Source organism: Anser brachyrhynchus (genome assembly GCF_964034855.1).
Source record: "Anser brachyrhynchus genome assembly, chromosome: 5".
Classification (NCBI taxonomy): Eukaryota; Metazoa; Chordata; class Aves; order Anseriformes; family Anatidae; genus Anser; species Anser brachyrhynchus.
This window is the reverse complement of record NC_137699.1, coordinates 56465528-56483992: the sequence shown is the minus strand read 5'-3', so window position 1 is coordinate 56483992 and position 18465 is coordinate 56465528. Positions and strand designations below refer to the sequence as shown.

Sequence of the window (18465 nt, the reverse complement as noted above, 5' to 3'; positions counted from 1 at the left end):
CAAAATTCCTCGATGTTTGTCCCTCTTCCTTCCTTCTTTTGCATCTATCTTCAACAGTCTTTTAAAAATTTTCCATTCCCACTGATTTTTTTCTTCTAGATCTCATTCAAATCACACAAATAGCCTGTTTAAAGTAACTGTAAATTTTGCTGGCTTCTTATCTTCCTTTTTAATCAAAACTTCAAGTTTATACCATTACTATGGGCTCATGTCATCTCAGAATCACCGCAAGATAATGCAAAGATTGAATTGAATTTGAATAAGCCCTAAAAATTAATTAAAATTACAGAAGTATTCAGTCATCCTCTGAACTTTTTTTTGAACTTCTTTTTGTCTTTCCCAATATGTTTAGTCTGTGTATTTCCAATAGAAGAGAATTTGAGCAGTTGGAGAAGACACATGAAGAGAAAAGGGATGTTTAAGTAACTAGAAATGGAAAAGATGTGGCAGCTCCAGCATATTTGACTGGAGAAAGAATGAAAAAAAAAGAAGTTGCCTGCCTACAGTAACATTAGCATTCAGAGGACTACAGTAAGACCACTAGTTTGAGTTCTTGAATTAAAACATAATGTACAGAACTACTACTTGCCACTGCCACCCTGGGAATTGCTTAAGAGACTGGAAACAATGCTGCCATGGTGAAAAGCAAATCAGCTGGCAACAGGACTTCATAGAAACACAATTTAGTAGATCTGGACTGCCACACTATGGAGAAATTAGAAGTAAACCTGCTTGGATAGGGGATACCCTACCACTTGTCATAGAGATAGCAAGTGTCACAAACGGAAAAAGGCATTTAATGAGCTGCTGATAAGGATGATAGTATTTTCTAGAGCACCATTTTGGGAGAGAGGATAAGCCTCAGAGAGGATGGTCAGCAAATCCATTTCACTTCCAACTTAACACACTGCTAGCCATAAATGGTACGGACGGCTACTGCATAGGACTTGGATACTACCTATATCTGCTTAGCACCAAAGTCAGTGATAAAACTCCATTTCAATACCACAAGGTCTCAGTTTAACTCCTGCTGAATCATGAAAAAAAAATGCCTCAATTCTTCAGTTCCTATAATAGTTCTTCAGCACTCACAGAATATCCCATTTTACACCTTCAAAGCTCTTTGGAAAAAATAACTATATACTGATATGGACGTTCTCTGGAGACAATTAAATGTTATTATCTTCTTTCTACTGGTGGAGACACCAAGACACAGAAAGGTGAAGTGACTCTCTATGTGCCAGAAGTTTTAAAGTTATCACAGCTGAAGATCCCAAGTGTCCAGAAAACTAGTTTAATTGCACATAATACACGTCCCAACACCACCAAAAAAAAAAAAAAAGGCATAATTTGGGGGTTATTTTGAGGCTTTCAGAAAAAGAGCTAACCATAAGCAGAATTTACAAATTATTCCTTGCAAATTTTAGAGATTGCATGCAAAATCTAGTTCTGAAGCAAACAGCATAAGTCTTAGTTTCCGTTGTTTATATGTAACAGGAATTAATTTGCCATGACTGAATGGGGGCAGGAAGAACAATGGAAACTTGTGAATGGAATATTATGTTTTAGATGTCCAAATGTGACAACTAAGTCTTCTGATGACACTAATTGATTAGCTACAGATCTGTACAAGAGACCCCTATTTCATGGAGTATACCAAGTCTCTGAATGGAACATCAGCCAAATTAAACACCAGACTTACAAAAAATGTATATGATTGATACTATATATACTGTGGTATCTTGTGTGTGTCACTAAAATAATAGTTATTCATACTAAATTAAAAAAAAAAAGTTCTCTTCATTTTCTAAGGTGAAATAAAATCTGTAACTAAGTAAACATTCACATTTACACTTGATGGATGACCTTTAGTATTAAGAAGAGGTCACCTGAATCACATTATCCATATTTGAATGGTTATATAGGACTTACTTCACACAGAGGTCCCCAGGGTAATTATTTCATATCAGAACTAGGAAAGTTTAGTATCTGTATGCAGTATGTATTTACACTTCATGCCAATGCATTAAATAAAATTCTATCATATTCTGTCTTTGTATTTTCTTCTTTTCAAAGACATACAGTACGTGATCAGATTACCAATTCCTTCATAGTCTGAAAGGCCCTGTCCTGCTATTGTTAAAACAACTATGAAAAGGTTGGGAAAAAAATGGAAAAAAAAAAGTCAATAAAGAAACTGAAATTGTTTTAGAAGAGTGTACAACATCCTCTACAACCACTTTGTCATAAGTGAACAGGCAAAAAAAAAGTATGAGAAAATGCACTATTATACCATTAATGGACACACATACTTACATATACATGAAAAATGGTAGAAAACTTTAATGAAAACATTAGTTAAGAGAAACATCTGAGAATGATTTAAAGGCCAAGTTCAAACCCTTAGAAGCCAAAGGATATTTTTCAAAGTAACTTACACAACACTCCAAGATGTACTCAGCACAAAAAGAGGAAAACGCAAATTGAATAGCCTGAAACAGAGGGTGTTAAAGTCCTAATCAAGGGATTTAAATTCCACTGCTAGAGCCAAACCAAAAGGCCTAAGACTGACTTTGAATCTGGAGCGTTTGAAATCTAGATCCAGACACATCTGACTTCTGTGGCTAATGTGGACTCAGACTTGTTACGAGAGCTAGAAATTGCCTTGAGCTTCAACTAAGGAGGCTGGCATGAGTTTCCTTTCAAAATTTTGACACCTGAATATCCCGAAACCACACAGGAAATTATTCATAACAAAGCAGAGATAGTTAAAATATAAGAATCTCTCATCAAAACTCTGAGAAAGCATCTTCCTATGAAACTTTATGGACAGGAAAAAATGTCTACTGTGAGAAATACTGAGATAAATATAGCATTTTCACATTTTCCAAATACTTTCTACATTTCTTTCAGGCAGGAAGTAGTAAAACAGTGGTCAGGAGTTTCCTTCTCCCTTCTTTCTGCTCCAGTTTTCTCACCAGTTTTCAGAAATGTCCACATGGAAATAAGTTTTTTAAAATTAATTATTTTTTTTCTAGATTTTTTAACTCCTTTTCCAAAGGAAATTAAAGAGAAAAATAGAAAAAAAATAATAACAATAAAAAAGAAGGAATGCAGAAAAACCTACTCTGTTCAAAACATGCTTATCCTGTTCACACAAAGACACTGAGCTTTGCATGGTGGCCATGCACAGCCACAAATCTGCTTCAATCCTCTCAAATTTCGGCAAGTGTTTAGCAATTGGGTCACAGCTTTTAGCAAAGGCAGTCTGCAGAGAAGGGGACAGTGGGTCTAGAGGCCCTGCAGGGCCTAATGCAGCCGAGCCATTTAGAAGGGCAGGGAACAGATTGCTGCTGCAGTGCTTCTACTACTTCAAAATGTAGGTGGTAACGTGTAAAACATGCAAAGTCCCCGTAAAAACAGAATTCACCTGAGGAAAGGCCATATTCCAAAATGCAGCTGCTTCCACTGTACAGTAGCAGAAGCAAGGCATTCCAGGCTTTGGAATCCAAATATCCTCTCCAACTTCATTCCAGCTGTTGTGTGCTTCAGAAAAACAGAAGTCCATTTGGCAAAGGGCTGGTAGGATCTGTTCCAGAGAGATGGGAAATGGGAATAGAAAAGGTGCTGAGGGTCAGGACAGAGGTATGTTCACAATGTTGACATTTGCACAGTGCTTGCCAGCATTGTGCCTGTTCTAAGCCAATACCATTAATCATTCACTCAACTCACTTGAAAAAATTACAAATAAAAATAATTAAATAGTGTCAAGGCTTTGTGTTTTTGTACCACAATCCACAAGCTTTGACCTTCATGTGCACATTACATGCAGACCATGTCTGCTTAAATAAAGTTTTGTAGCAGACAGAACATCTGTTAGGTCTATTTCATATTCATGTTTAAGATGGGATTAGTCTCTAGGCTTTGTCAAATAATGAAGAAAAACAAAAAGGAAGAAAGAAATTAAAATCTTAATTCCCCTTTGATTTTGTGAAACAATTTGAATCTGAGCTAATTAGTACAAATGCTTATAGGAAATTCTGTAAGATCTTTGCTTGAAATCTTCCAACCTTTCAGAGATTAACAACCCATCTATAGCATAAGCCCCTTCAGAAATGCAGCACATGTACGACTCCGCAGAATTACAAGGAAAGGTACTTTGAAGTCCAAGCGCTTATGTGGTGTTAGCTGGTACAGCTGTGTTGGAAGTAACATTGTTAGACCCGTTTTGCACCAGACTAGGAGCCAGCACCAGCTAAGATATTTTCTGTATGTTTTTTTATTGGTGTGCAGAAAGCATTATAGCACTGTGTTTAGAAGTGATGCTGAATTAGGGACCCCCTGATTTTAAAATAATAGCCTTGTAGCTTCAAACTGCTAGTCAGAACTGCTAGTCAGTGCCTTAACACCCCCTCTGAAGGCTTCACATGGCTGAGGGCCTAGAGCAGAAGAATGCCTGACAGCTCAGCGGCCACTTCAAAGCTGGTAGCAGGAAGCCAAGTGACAGGTGAGCCACTGACCATCACTCAGAGCCCGCACAGGTGGCCAAACTTGGGTGAGAAGCTGAGGAGTGTAGGTGCCAGGTAAATTGTATGGGCTCCCTGGAGGACTGGGTCTGCAGCAGGGCTGGGAGCATGTGTTGGCAATGTTGAGCTTAAAGGTAGCCCGGGTGAATACTGACTGACATGTTACCAGGAAAGACACAGAATATTGGAAGCGTGAGACTGGAAAAAATGCCTCAGAAAGAGACACACAGGTAAGAAAGACCGCACCCAGCTGACCAGGGAGCTCACACAGGGAGGAGGGTCCAGAGAGCTGAGGGAGAGGAGGAGTGAGCCGTCCTCAATCCACAGATGAATGAAAGGGTTGACACAGCGCTTCTTCATCGTCCCCAGTACAATTCCATTTCCCACCCACTGGGAACCATCTCCAGGTCAGCTCCACAAGGCTAGACAGGTTTCCTGTATGAGGTTCCTAGTTTGCTAAACTGTGGGATACCAAGAAAAGAGAATCAAGCAGAAATGGAAAGAAAGCCATCGTTTTACACCCCCTCCAAGCATCCTCCATACTATACCCCAAGAGGCAGGGCCAGTTCCCATACAAGCACAGATCTATGCAACAAAACAGATTTTCACTTGCATAATCATTTGCATGGCAGGACTTACAGCTTCTGCTGCATGCAGAGCACTGGAGTCAAGTTCTTTTCCAAGCTCTCCTCTCCCTACTTAAAACCAGGCTGGATATTCCCCAGTAATGGCTTTTACAGCAAGCACGCAACAGCCAATTTGGAAGGGTCACTTCACTAGTGGGGAAACAGATGGGAGCGGGCAATTATCAATGGAGAAATACCGCACGTAGACAAATATCTACTGCTAGGATGACACCAGCAGAGCTCCTGTAAGAGTTAATCGTGCCCCTTTGCCTTCTAGACTGTGTTGCAAAGGTTCATAAAATAGTGGGTGTAAATTATTTGCAATTTCAAAGGGCTTTTGATAGGATCCCTCACTGGAGATTATCAAAGGGAACAAATAAGCATGGGATAAAGAGCAAGTCATGTTAAGGATTAAATCCCAGTTAAATAATAGGAAACAAAGAGTTATAACTAATGGGTTTTTCCCAGAATAAAGAGAAGTTAATAAGAGGACACCCTTCAGAGCATTACAAAAACTATTATGGTTCAATATAGTTATTAATAACGAAGGAGCAGGGCTGTGGGGTCACAGCATATGCCTGAGACAAGAATAACCTGGGATCTTGTCTGCTGCTCTGCTGCATTTTTTGTTGTGTCTGTTTTTTTTTTTTGTTTTTTTTTTTTTGTTTTTTATCCCCCCGAAGCACCCTGTGAAATCAATGGGAAAGTGCGATCATGGCTCATGAAAACCAGCTTCCATTCTCAGACCTCTGTAAACAGCCAGTCATACTGGGACAGGCTGTAAATCAGTAAAAGCAGCTCCTGAATACTGTTGCTCTAATAGCTAACAGCTTATCTGTATTTCAAAATATCTCTGGCTAGATAGTGATAAATGGGGTGTCATAGCTGCTTGGGAAAGCATAGCTGGGATGCTATAAACCACAGTGCGAACATTACGTCAACAAGCATGATGCAATAATTGGATGCAACTAACTTGATCAATGATTAAACTTAACATAAGAAAAGTTAGAGCTTGGGGGCATTGTTTGTTTTTCGATGCATTAGGAATTGATTATTTAAATCAAAAAGACTCGTTTGTTTCTCTTTTCTGGTCCCGCTGACAATGGGAAGGCAGGGCTCTGCAGGGCTCTTGTAACCAGATACTTCGCAGCACTCCTTGTCTAGCACTTTAGGCGATTGATTTTTTCCTTTCCTTTCTTTCACATACCTAAAGCTACTTTGAAGGCAGCAACCTCCCTTACTCTGTCCTCCTGCTATTCCCAACCTTCTGCCCTGCAGAGACAGAAAAGCTGCAACAGCTGCTTGCCGCAAATAACTCTTCACATACACTAATTTTAGTGTAGAAAGAGCAAAGTAGCTGGGCAAGACAAGCTAGGCGTGACCTCGGATGTCACGGGCCCTGTCAAGAATAACACCAAAGAAATGTGCTCCTGCACATCAACCCCTACACACACAATCACAGATTGGGGAGCACCGAGAGGAAGAATCCAACTCACAATCGGTCTGAAAACTAATCTAAATTAGAAGCAGGTTAATACAGCAGTCCACAACCAAGAGAAAAAACAGAAGCAAGGCACAGTATTCTGACTTCATCAGCAAAAGGAAACGAAAGAATTTTAATGGGAGGATTCCCAGAAGCACTGACTGGTGCCTAAGTCCTGTTTACATCCGTGATAAAAACATCAGCTCCCACCAACCATTTCTAATATCTTGCCCTTGGGATATCATTTGTAATGTGTCCCTGTTATTTAGAAACAACACTTTCTAGAGAAAATACTGCCCACTTAAACCCACAAGTCTGGGTCAACAGGCAGAGTAAATCATTGTTGCTTCCCTACAGTTCTAACAAACAGCATCTGAAAATAGAGAAAAAAGTCACATTTTTGAAGCAATTTCTCTGAATTTCTATAATACTGGTGGTAACCATAGTTTAATCAAATGTCTTTAAAAGTATGTTTTTAAAAGTTAACTACAGGATTCAGAATCACATAGGTAGTAATATATTGATATACATGCCTGTTGACTTCAGCACATTTTTTGAATCAGATTGCACTATTTTTGACAGTTATTAATTTTAAATGACAGAGAGAGGCTTTAACCTGGAGTGCCTAGAGATGACTGTTTACAGTTTTCAGTGATTTTTTTTTTTCTACTGAAAAGGACTGATGAGAGCTTGAATTCTGGAATGCTAGACAGGGATTATACTTTTAGCTGTGCAAATAGGCTTATGATACTTGAATAGTATCAGCACAAAAACAGAGCTGTTCTCTTTGTAAAAGCTTTTAATATACAGCACCAAAGGTGAAAACCTTAATTGATTATCCTATCTTGTATCTTGTGTTCCAACCAACTGTTGGAAATAAATTGAAAAGAAACAAAAGACATTCACCAGAAACAAGAGATCCTGGGAATTGTATGATAAGATTTTTTTTCACCTTCGAGCAGAAAGTTGCAGCAGCAAAGCTTCCCTTTCTGTGTCATGCTATATGTTGCTGCTGCTAACCTTGGCTAGTCCAATTCCACATGTGCTGTTGCACTAAATAAGAATCTGGCCTTCACATTAACAATTTATTCAGATCGCTTCACTAACCAAGCGACCATTACGTATACACAAATCAGCAGAAGAGTCACACAGAATTAGGAAATGTCTTCTATTGATCAAAACAAAGCAAGCCAAGGCAATTCCAGAATAAATCACCAAGAACGTGCTGCATTTTCCACAAGCACCGATCTTCACCTGCATTTAGAAAAGTTGAAAGGTTCGTTCCTTCAGTTTACCTAAAATATTTTAAACATGAAAGAGACTGCAAGATGTTTGCAAAGCAAAGCTCCTCTCTGTGGGGATGGATTTCAGTAACTCCTATTTCACGAGCAGTTACATTGACGGGGGAAGCTGAAACTATCGGAAGAAGTAGCTGCAATAGCCCAGGAATATAAAACTGAAATAGCTATTTGGAAAGACAGAAAAAATTTAGGAAGTGGAGTTGGAGGCATTAAAAATTCATACGCTCCAGCACTTTAACTCTGATGTATTTGAAGCACTGAAACAGTTAAGGTATTTCACCGAGGCACAAAATAACCTCATTATCATTTCTAATACAGATCAATACTCTACACTGCCCTTTGAAAAATACAGCGTTGCTGGTCCGCACATTTATTGTGATCCTTGCATTAGCTCACTAACATTAAAGCTTTTGCATAAGCCCTTTGCTAGCCTCTAGAACATGCCTCTTTTCCCCCGCCCCCCTCATTTGATCAGCATATTCCCGTATCAAATTGTAAGGGAAACAAAATGCAAATCAATACCAAACGTATTGATTATTTCTTTTCCTTTCTTCCTTGTGACATTTTGTCAGGTGGGTTTCTCCGCTCCTTGGGGCTGCCTGGTGGCATTAGAGGGCTGCTCCAGTCAAGACTAATGGCACAGGCTCTGTCCCAGGTGGATGCCGGGTATTGTTTGAAGTAACTGATTGGTGTGAGAGCCCTCTAGCTCCCTCTCCCCAGCATGTGGTCCAAAGCACAACATATGCTTCCTGCTTGCTAGATTTGTCTCCAATAATAAAAACAGGGTTTCTTTTCAATTTTAGTCTTGTGCCCAATTTATCAAGCAAAATAACATCAAGGCTTCAAAAGGCTGGGTTCATAATCTGGTTCTGCATTGGATTAGTGGGAAGAGGTGTAGCACAGTGAATAGAGAATTACCGAGATAACATCTTTGGTTATACCATGAAAAATATATGTATGTGTGTACGTGCATGTGGGGTACGTGCATGTGTTTGTGAATTCTGACTCATTATGAGGGCTTCTCCTGCACAGAGCTGGGAATTGCAACCTGCAGCTCTCTAAAATGAGCTTAAAAAAAAATAATAATGCAGGGGGAGGAGAATTGAAGTCACAGTAATGCTGAGATTCTGATATTTGTTCTTTTCATTGTAAATGCTGATAACATACGTTAGCTCCCTGGGGCCTGGGGGGATGCAATTGTTTGGTGATGTTTCATTCATGCTGCTATAGGTCTTTAAACACAGAACGGGAAGGAAAAGGGGCCCAGCTTTCTTGCTGGTTTTTGTTTGTTGTTTTTTGTTTGTTGGCTTTTTTTTTTTAGAAGCTTGAACCATGAGAATAAAAACTTACCCTCTCAATTAACACAATGGCCCAATTTAAAGAATATTGTCATTGTTTGCTCAAACAGTAATGAACAATGCTACAGATAAATTTAGCATTCCTCCTGACATTATATTATAATAAATAAGGCAATAATGGAAAAAGCAAACTTACTCATATTAGAATATAGCATGCAAAATATTTATCTAGGATTTTCTTGAGAAAAACAGATTAAACTTCTAATAAAAGCCATTGTTTGGTGTAAGCAGTAAAGATGCACATAACTAACACAAGATGTATTTTATTTCAAGTTGTCTAGAAATCTCTCTAAATACTTTGTATTTAGATCAGAAAAAAAAATGCTTTTATTGATAGAATGAATTTGGGACCAATTAGACTTCTTTTTCTTCAGTAGAGCACGCAATTAAACGTATTGCTTCAGGGGAAGTTTTAATGCTGGGTGCACATTAGGTGAGGTAATGCCAAGCCAAACGCTTTCCAAGCTGCTCAAGGAACATGCTGACTTCACTGGCACTCGACTGCACAAGTATCTCAGTCTTCCAATGCAGCCACATTTGGTTTGACTGAATGAAAGCTGGAACCAGCCCTAGACATTCACTAAGCTCAATTTTAGCATGCAAGGATACCAGACATAGCTCCTGCAGAGCATCAGGCTATTCAATGGTTTATGCTTCACATGCCATATGATCTGTCTCTGTTTGAATATCTGATTTACTCTGCATCAGTCACCCTGAGTGATAAAACTTTACCATCCCTATTGTTCTTACACAGAGAACTGACCCACACGTGCCCACACATGCTTTCAGAATGGCCCCATTTAAATGTAGACTGGGATTTTCTGTGCAAAGAGACTTACAGAGTCTTTGCTAAGAATTATATTTTACTTCTTTTTTCTCTAAGAAATAAGAGGTCTCCCTTGTTTTTCTTAAAGATTTTCTCAACTGCTTCTGTTGTAGTTTAACCCAGCAGGCAGCTCAGCACCACACAGCCACTCACTCAGTCTCCCCAGCTGGGATGGGAGAGAGAATCAGAAAGGTAAATGTGTGAGAAATCACGGGCTGAGACACACACAGTTCGCTAGGTAAAGCAAAAGCCACGCATGCAAACAAAGCAAGACAAGGAATTTGTTCACTGCTTCCCATCAGCAGGCAGGTGTCAGCCACACCCAGGACAGCAGGGCTCAGCACGCAGAACGGTTCCTGGGGAAGACAAACGCCATCGCTTTGAACGTACCCCCCTTTCCCCTTTCTTTACCCCAGGCTTTATCGCTGAGCATGATGCCATGTGGTGTGGGATGTCCCCTTGGGCAGCCTGGGCCAGCTGTGCTGGCTGTGTCCCCTGGCAGCCCCTGGTGCACCCCAGTCCCCTTTCTGGCTGGGCAGCATGAGGAGTAGGAGAGTCCTTGGCTCTGTATGAGCACTGCTCTGCAACAACTAAAACATCAGTTAGCACCACTGTTTGCAACAAAAATCCAAAGCACAGCCTCTTATTAGCCTCTACAAAGAAAATTAACTCTGTCCCAGCCAAAATGATGACAGTATCTGATAAAGAAATGACTTCCAGGTAAATGAGGAAAGTCTTAACTTGGAGACCAACCATTTTTTGACAAGCGGACATGAAGATCTGAAAGCTCCAGCTTTAACATCCCTCTCAATAAACACTTCAATCTCATCATAAGACTGAGGATAAACACTAGGCCATTTGACAAGCTGTGGTGATGCTTTTGCTAAGTTTCAGAAAAAGTCCAGAAAAAGTCAAAATTCTGGATTTTTTGGAACATTACTCGGAGTCATACAGGGCATTATCATTCACTTTCATTCACTTTAAGAACTGGCACTACACACCTTTGGGAGCAGACTTAACCTGCTGCGAAAGGTTAAAGCTGCATTTAGGTAGGTGGAGCAGTAACAGCTCTGACCAGCAATACAGCTGTTATTTGGGTACTGGATACCTTCCTGCTGCATCCCAAAAGATGACAGCACCCACCAGAATGTTCCTGCAGATATTATTCATTTCTCAGATTTTTCTAATGGCCTGTTTTTGCCTGTGTCCAATGAGCTTGACTTGCTCAAATGCATGCCTGTTTTTTTCTCTCAACCAGAAATCTTCACCAAAATTAAAAATAAGTATATATATATATATATATATTTAAAAAAAAAAAAAAGGAAAAAATGGTAAGAGAAGAGCTCATTGTGCAATGAATGGCTTTGACTGAATGGCTTTGTATTCATGACTGTTTTACAGAAAATGGGCCTTAGTCGTGAGGCCAAGTTAAACTGTAGTTGCAGAGGAAAGGCATTATCCTTACTAACCATCCCTGCTCAGGCAACTGCAAGCAGCCTCCGGGTACTCTCACTACGCAAAGCTGTTGCTTTGTGCCACTGTAAGAGAAGAGAGCAGAGCTGACAGGGCAAGGTCCAGCTCAACATGACACAAAATAATCCAGTCTGCAGTGGGGTAATATAGAGATGCAGGTGGATATAAAGGAGGTTGCAACTGCAAAAGGCTTAATATTTCTGAGTGTAGTCCCGTATACATCTTGCAAAGAGAAATACTGTGATTACATTTCTGTATCGTATATAAATAACTGCACTTCATCCCAACATATCTTCTAGGAAAGGCAGGCAAAAAGTACAAATTTGCAGATGCACAATCAGATGGGAATACTACACACTGAATACAAATATTCTGCTTTGTCTGCTTTGTTTACATTTAAAAATAATGCAGAGTAAACATTACAGTGGCTGAGTTTTGAACACACCATGTGATCTATATCCAAGCTATGCTTGGGGAAAGGTTGTTTATCACATTCATCTCAAATGCAGTAGAGCAATATCCAGAAACACAACCCAGTCTAAAGCAAAGCACTACAAAGAACAGCATTCTTGTCTTTTAAGTCTCCTCTGTTCATACATGCATCACGCAGAATCATGCATCAGAGACAGGGTCAGAGAGAAATTTTATGGGGGCAACATGAATTATTTGTTCATTTCCCATGAAATCTAGAGTATTGTATTAAAACCTATGGGATATAGCAACTCCACTGGAAACAATTACCACTGCATGATTTGAGATATGCATTATATTTAGTTAATATGATTATTTGTTCCCAAAGATCAGCAAGAGGAGAGAGAATGACCCCTGCATGAAGGAATTTATGGTACAATAGCTATTTTCCATGATTCTCAAGCACATAAAATTCCCACTGAGTATGATAATGCTCCATGTATTTAGGATGCACTTAGGGATTCAACATAGGTTTATTACATGCTGTAACTCTAGGAATAAGAGTTATTTTGTGGAGTGTTGCAGGCACTACAGGTTTATATTACTGAATATTCCAAACATTTGTATGATAAATGGACAAGAGTCTATTTATTCTATAGCCTTTTAAAGGGGTGGTTTAATCACAAGTAATACATACTAATTGCCCTGTTTACATTAATACACCTTTCACTTTGTACCACAGAAGCTGCAGAAACCAGAAAACTCAGGTTATAGAATGGAAAAAAGTCAAACTGAAATATATATACGTGTATGTATGTATATATATATATATATATACACACAAATAAATACACAACATCTGTGGACTGAAGGAGCTAAGGGAAGAATGGAGGGAGTTCCAAATTCGGTCTGGTCACTCTACATACTACTTGACACTGTGAAGATTCACGATAATCGTCTTTTGTAATGGAAAGGCAATCCAGATGAAAAGTAAAGATGTATACATGCTACGTGATAAGAGAGGAAGTCATTTTTGCTATTCCCCTTTTTTTAGGCAGGTACATTTACTTTAATCTGCCAGTGGATATCTTCATTGTTCTGTAGATTAAATGTAATAGAGAAAAACCATGTACCCCCTCAAATCCCTGGACATTTGACAATATTTTTTTAGAATAAAATATAATTTTAGTACCAAGACTGCACCCCCAATAACTTTTGAAAATGAGGAAAAATGTGGTTTCATTTTGCATACAAATGCACACAGCACAGAATTCATTAACCACTAAGAAGAAAAAAACATTCTTTCCACCATTTCAAATACTAATAAGCTTTCCTTAATTTCTCTGAGATAATATTAGTCAAAAAAATGGAATATAAATGTTAATAAGACAACTGATGTCTCCAAAGCTTTGTTAAACACAATAGCCTGGGAAATTATAATTTATTTTAGATTTGATGAATCTGGTGAACACAGGCACACTAGGGAGAAGTTGCAGTCTTTAACTTGCAAGCCACATGGCAATATTTTGAGTCTGCCTCATCCTTTAAAGGAACAGATGCATGTCCTTCTTTATGTGCAGTAAAAATATTTCCCCAAAGCTTTACTGATCACAGAAAACACTGAAATTACCAATTTAACTGGTAAGAAAGAATGTCATTGCATAAGGGAGACAGTTCAGCAGAAGTTTTCCTCCCTTGCTGTAACTGGCCTGTTAATCCTTCAGGACTAGGCTGTGTGGCTCCAGCCAGGGGGCCAGGAGCAGGCTGGCAGTAAGCATGTTTTCAGCAAGACTTGGGATTGCCATCAGGGAGCAGGAAGGTGAAGAGGGGTTGCTTCTGCTCCCAGACCCATACTAGTTCCCAGTCTTCCTATGTCCTCATGCCTCAACTCCCTACACTGCTGTTTTGATGCTGATACAGAGAAGAATAGGTGACATCTTCTCATTTCTTGTGCTTGGCACAAGCCCTGGACGACAAGATGAAACAAGTACAAGGAGTCCTCTTCACCTCTGACATCTCTGAGAAGTGGAAATACTTCACAGAGGCAGTGTCCAGGGGAACTGTTGATGCCAAACTTCATGGGTCTCCTAAAATGCAGGGGTGAACTGAGATATTTTCAGCTACTCTAAATTTGAAGTTTTATTTTGCTAAGACAGACAAAAATGCATATTCTTGCCCACCACAAGAGCAGAGTCTGAAATTACTGATTCAAAGCATCAGTTTTCTAGAGCTTCTTGGTTATGTTTTTAAGATATACGTAACGTTTAATAAGGTCATCAACAAAGGGAAGAGATCTACTAATAGGAAAACACAAAGAAACAGGCCACTTTAATAACTGATTACCCTTCCAACTCTGCCTGAAATATTGCTGGAATCTCTTCTCTTTCCTACAGTGGGGAAGTTGCAGCTGAGACTGGTTTGAGATAGTGGTAATGGATATTATAACCAAGTGCAGATATTTAATGGATGCCACCTGTTCCCAGCTATAAGGGAGTCATAAGATACAGTATTAGGGTTCCAACTGCATTCAGTGTTTGCTGTGGTTTGGGTGTCTGGTACAACAATATCATGCCAAAGGATCCTGGCACCATGTTGCTTTCTTCAAAACCCATGGACCATAACAACCTAAATGAAATTATGAAATAAGTACAGAAGTCAGTTATCCTCATCACACAGAAAGCTGCTGTTTCTACGTGCTGACGCACAGAGCAGAATATAGGGTGAGATTTGGGCCACAAGAATTCCATTAGAACTTGGACTTCAGTGTAAATTAGAAGTTAGTGTCTCTGACAGTGCATGCTTCTCAGAACCATCCAGCATCCATAAGTATCTGAATTCTGGAATATAGATTTCCCTGGGTATCTAAATACAGGTGTTTTCATGCCCAAGCAGCTAGATGCTTTAGTTTAATAAGCAACAGGATTCAGAGGTAAAGCAGGGAGGTGACCAGATGAACCCCTTGAAGGGCCTGATCCATCAGGCATGCTTAGACCAAGCTCAGCAAACACTGGCAGTGCTGTACTCAACACAAAGCACTGCATCTCAACACTGATTACAATTTTTCCTCTGGAGACTGTGTATATTCAAAATGCATGAGCAGGCTCAGGTGTCATGGCTGGAAAACACAACTTCTTTTCCTGAACCCTCTCGCTGCACTGCCCTCAAAACAGTGCCTATACAAACAGACTCTCTTGCTTCCTTTCACTCTTGAACTCTATTCTGCACAGTTTCAAAAGGATGGGTAGAGGTTGCCTCACAGCCAGGCCTGTAAAACGGTAAATGGAGTCCTCTCTTTGGCCCTTTTCATGCCAGCAAATGAACAGCACAAAGTCTCCACTTTCTGAGTAACTGCATTAAGCACCAGGCCGCCTACAAGGTTATTTCTGTTTACTGACTGTAGAAGGAGCACCAAATGCCTAAAACTGGCTCAAAAACTTTCTTCAGAGGGAGAGGGAGGTCAGAGAGGAGTCTGTCTGTCTGGTAATTTTCCAGTGAAACAGTTATGGTGACTGTCCCTTGAACATCACAATTTAATTTCTGCAAGCGGGGATGACAGAGGCTATTCTAAAGCTCAAAGAAATGTGGCTGGCACCAACCAATTCACTATCCTCAAATCAAATCTAATTTACTTCTCCAAAAAGGAGCATTCATTTTGAGTAATGATGCATGGATGCATCTGTAACCATGAAGGTGTTCAATCAAGGCAAAGCCAGAGGTAGCTAATCCACCTCAGAAGAGCGGCGGTGTAAACCTGTCAGTCACAAGATGCACCAGCTACAGCTACTAAGGGTAACAAATCTGAATTAACAGCCAAATGCTCCAGCTCACTCATATGGTGCCAGAGTTTGATCCACTGCTAATTCCAGGGCTTTTTCAAAGTTAATATATGGGGGAAAAGGTTGTGGACTGGGACGCAGGGGGATTTGGAAGGGATTGAGAGCCCCAGATGGAATTTTGCTGAGTCCTGATCAGAGAAGCATTGCCAACACTTTATGTCAAAGTTATAGAGGACAAAATAGATTTGCGGCTATGCTGAAGGAACGTGATTGATGAACGCAACTATGAGAAGCTAGAATAACACAGGGAGGTCACTGGAAGTCTTTGCAATAACTCCAGTGAGGCCAGGATCAGTTAGCAACCATAAAATTGTGTCCATCATAGTGCTGATCAGCAGTTATTTATTTTTATCTACATCTAAAGCTTCACTTTATATTAAACAAATGTCACTTAAAAGTACTCCAAAAACAGAGAAAAGCCAAAGGAACTAAAAAAAACACAATGCAGACAAATATGCCAAATTAATTCCAGGTGGAGGTGATGTATTCTTTGATACGTGAGAAGTAATCACTATTAGGCAGAGAAAAATAGAAGAAAAGACACCAAAGATCTTGGGATCTTCCCAGAACAGAGAGAATACAGTATAATCAAAAGAACGTACAGGCAGGTGCAGAAATCAGAATTCTGGTGTGTGAAATTATTAATAGGACAATCATGTCTACATCATTATTGTCTGCAAACTTTGGCCAAGAAAAGAGCTCTACTGTTTCAGAAGATTTGTACAAAGAGACAGTGGCCCTATCCAAACAGTTTATCATCCACGTAGACAAAGTGAATGGAGAAAAGAAAATGTTATCTTTACTTTGAAAATGAGAACACTATAGATTTTTTTGTTGTTGTTTTGCCATAGATGACATAGGAAGTTTGCAGAGAAGCTGAGATTTAACCCCTATTACATTCCTCATTTCCCAACAGAGCATTCCTCCTTCTCACACACGTGTTCAAAATCATAGTTCTTGTGGAAACAGAATTACAGGAATGGAAGAGACCACAGAAGGACGACAGAAGATTTGTTAGAAGTACATTCTCCACACACGCCTAGTATAATACTCATACTATTACCGTTCAAAAATTGTTTCTAATGTGTAGCCTGAAATTTCCTTACTTCAGTACAAGTGCATCAATTATTGTTTATTGCTATCAGACAAGAAGAGATCATTTCCTTCCTCTCCTCCCTCCAGCAGAAGGGGTTTTATGTATTTGAAGACTATTAGCCTATCCCCATTGGACTTTTCTTCTGTAGACTAAACAATCCCTATTCATTCAATTTTTAATCATACCGTCTAGCTTGCTAATTGCTGTTTTCTGGATTTCTTCCAGTTTATCCCCTACTCAGCTGTAGCAGAGAGCACAGAACTGAACAAAGTCCTGAAGCTAAGGCCTTCTGAGCACATCTCCAGAGCAACAACAAAACCACTCAATTCCCCTTCACAGAGGAGGAAGCTGCACAACTGTTCTTTCTGTTAAAGAAAGTTAGGAAACAAGGCGGTGTTTAAGGCCAGCTTTTCTTGTACAGCACGCCTGCCTTTAGCGTAGGTCAAAGAGCAGCCTGCAACAAGCTAGATGTAAAGCCAGCCCTGGCGGCTTCACTGAGAGCCGAAGCTTAGTAGATTGGAGAGCCATCATACCCACACAGCTATATTCCTTCCAGCACCCTGAAAGAGCTGCAGAGTAGCCCACTGTGCTGTGTAAACGCACCAGCATTTTGGAGGTTAAGAGCTGTGCAACACCTCAGTTTATGAGCTTTAGTAACCCAAAGCTGATACACAACTGATGGAGAGAGAGGGAAGGGAACAAGAGACAAAATCTAATGCTGGGTTCAGGAAGAAGCTGCAACATTCAAGCATATGGCTTTAATATCACTGGTAACTCCCAAGCCTTGTTTGTCATACGTTAAACAAACAAAAACAACATTAATGGCCCAGCACAACTTCAAAGCTCTTAGTCAAAATCTGTTAGCACATGTTCACTTCCCCCTAATAACACACGCATGCAAAACGTGAACGTTTGCTTTCACTGAAATTTTATTGTATTTTAAATTTGGTGAGAGCAACAAAATACACAGAGGCTGTGTAACCTACATGGAGTCTCTGAGTGTTTAACGACTCTGTCCATGAGTACTGCAGGACCCAATTCTACTGCCTTTTATTCACCTTCTAATCACAGGCTAAATTTGAGAAGGGACCTCTAGAGGTCATCTGATCCAACCAAAGGAGGGCCAATTCTGTTCAGGTTGCTGAAGGGATCATTCAGTCAACTTTGAGTATCTCCAAGGATTGGGATTCCACAACCCCTTGCATTTATTCAAAAGTATTCCTGTTGGTTTCAAAGGGTCTTGCTGGCTAAAATATTGCTGGATACCCACAGCAGAATCTGATGTAGCCCTCTTATGTTACAAGCAGCGTCCTGGTCTGCAGCTGCGCCTCTCTTTGAATAAAAGAAGTTCACCTTTATGTGTAAGGGCCAGATGATGAACTCTCTGTTCCCACAGCAGACATTTCAATGCAGTCAGTGAATTTCTTCTGGGGAGTATCTGGCTGTTAACAGCAGCAAAACAGACACACTTTGGCTGCTAATGGTTAAAGGAAAAAATACAATGTGTGATGTAGCATGTGGGGAAAAAA

The 18465-nt window shown here is 39.8% G+C and overlaps 1 protein-coding gene across 10 annotated transcripts in view; it reads right to left on the bottom strand.

Annotated features, from left to right (window-relative positions):
- Window positions 1-18465, bottom strand: part of LOC308195424 (uncharacterized protein) — a 222351-nt gene that overhangs the window by 50562 nt on the left and 153324 nt on the right. For all 10 annotated transcript variants that reach the window (XR_013951478.1, XR_013951482.1, XR_013951483.1 and 7 more), the window contains one exon: window positions 3431-3589. Coding sequence is in view for 5 of the 10 variants with exons in the window: in XM_080592806.1 (XP_080448932.1) it covers window positions 3431-3589 (159 nt within the window). In the remaining 5 variants the exon portion in view is untranslated. The remainder of the gene's footprint in view (window positions 1-3430; window positions 3590-18465) is intronic.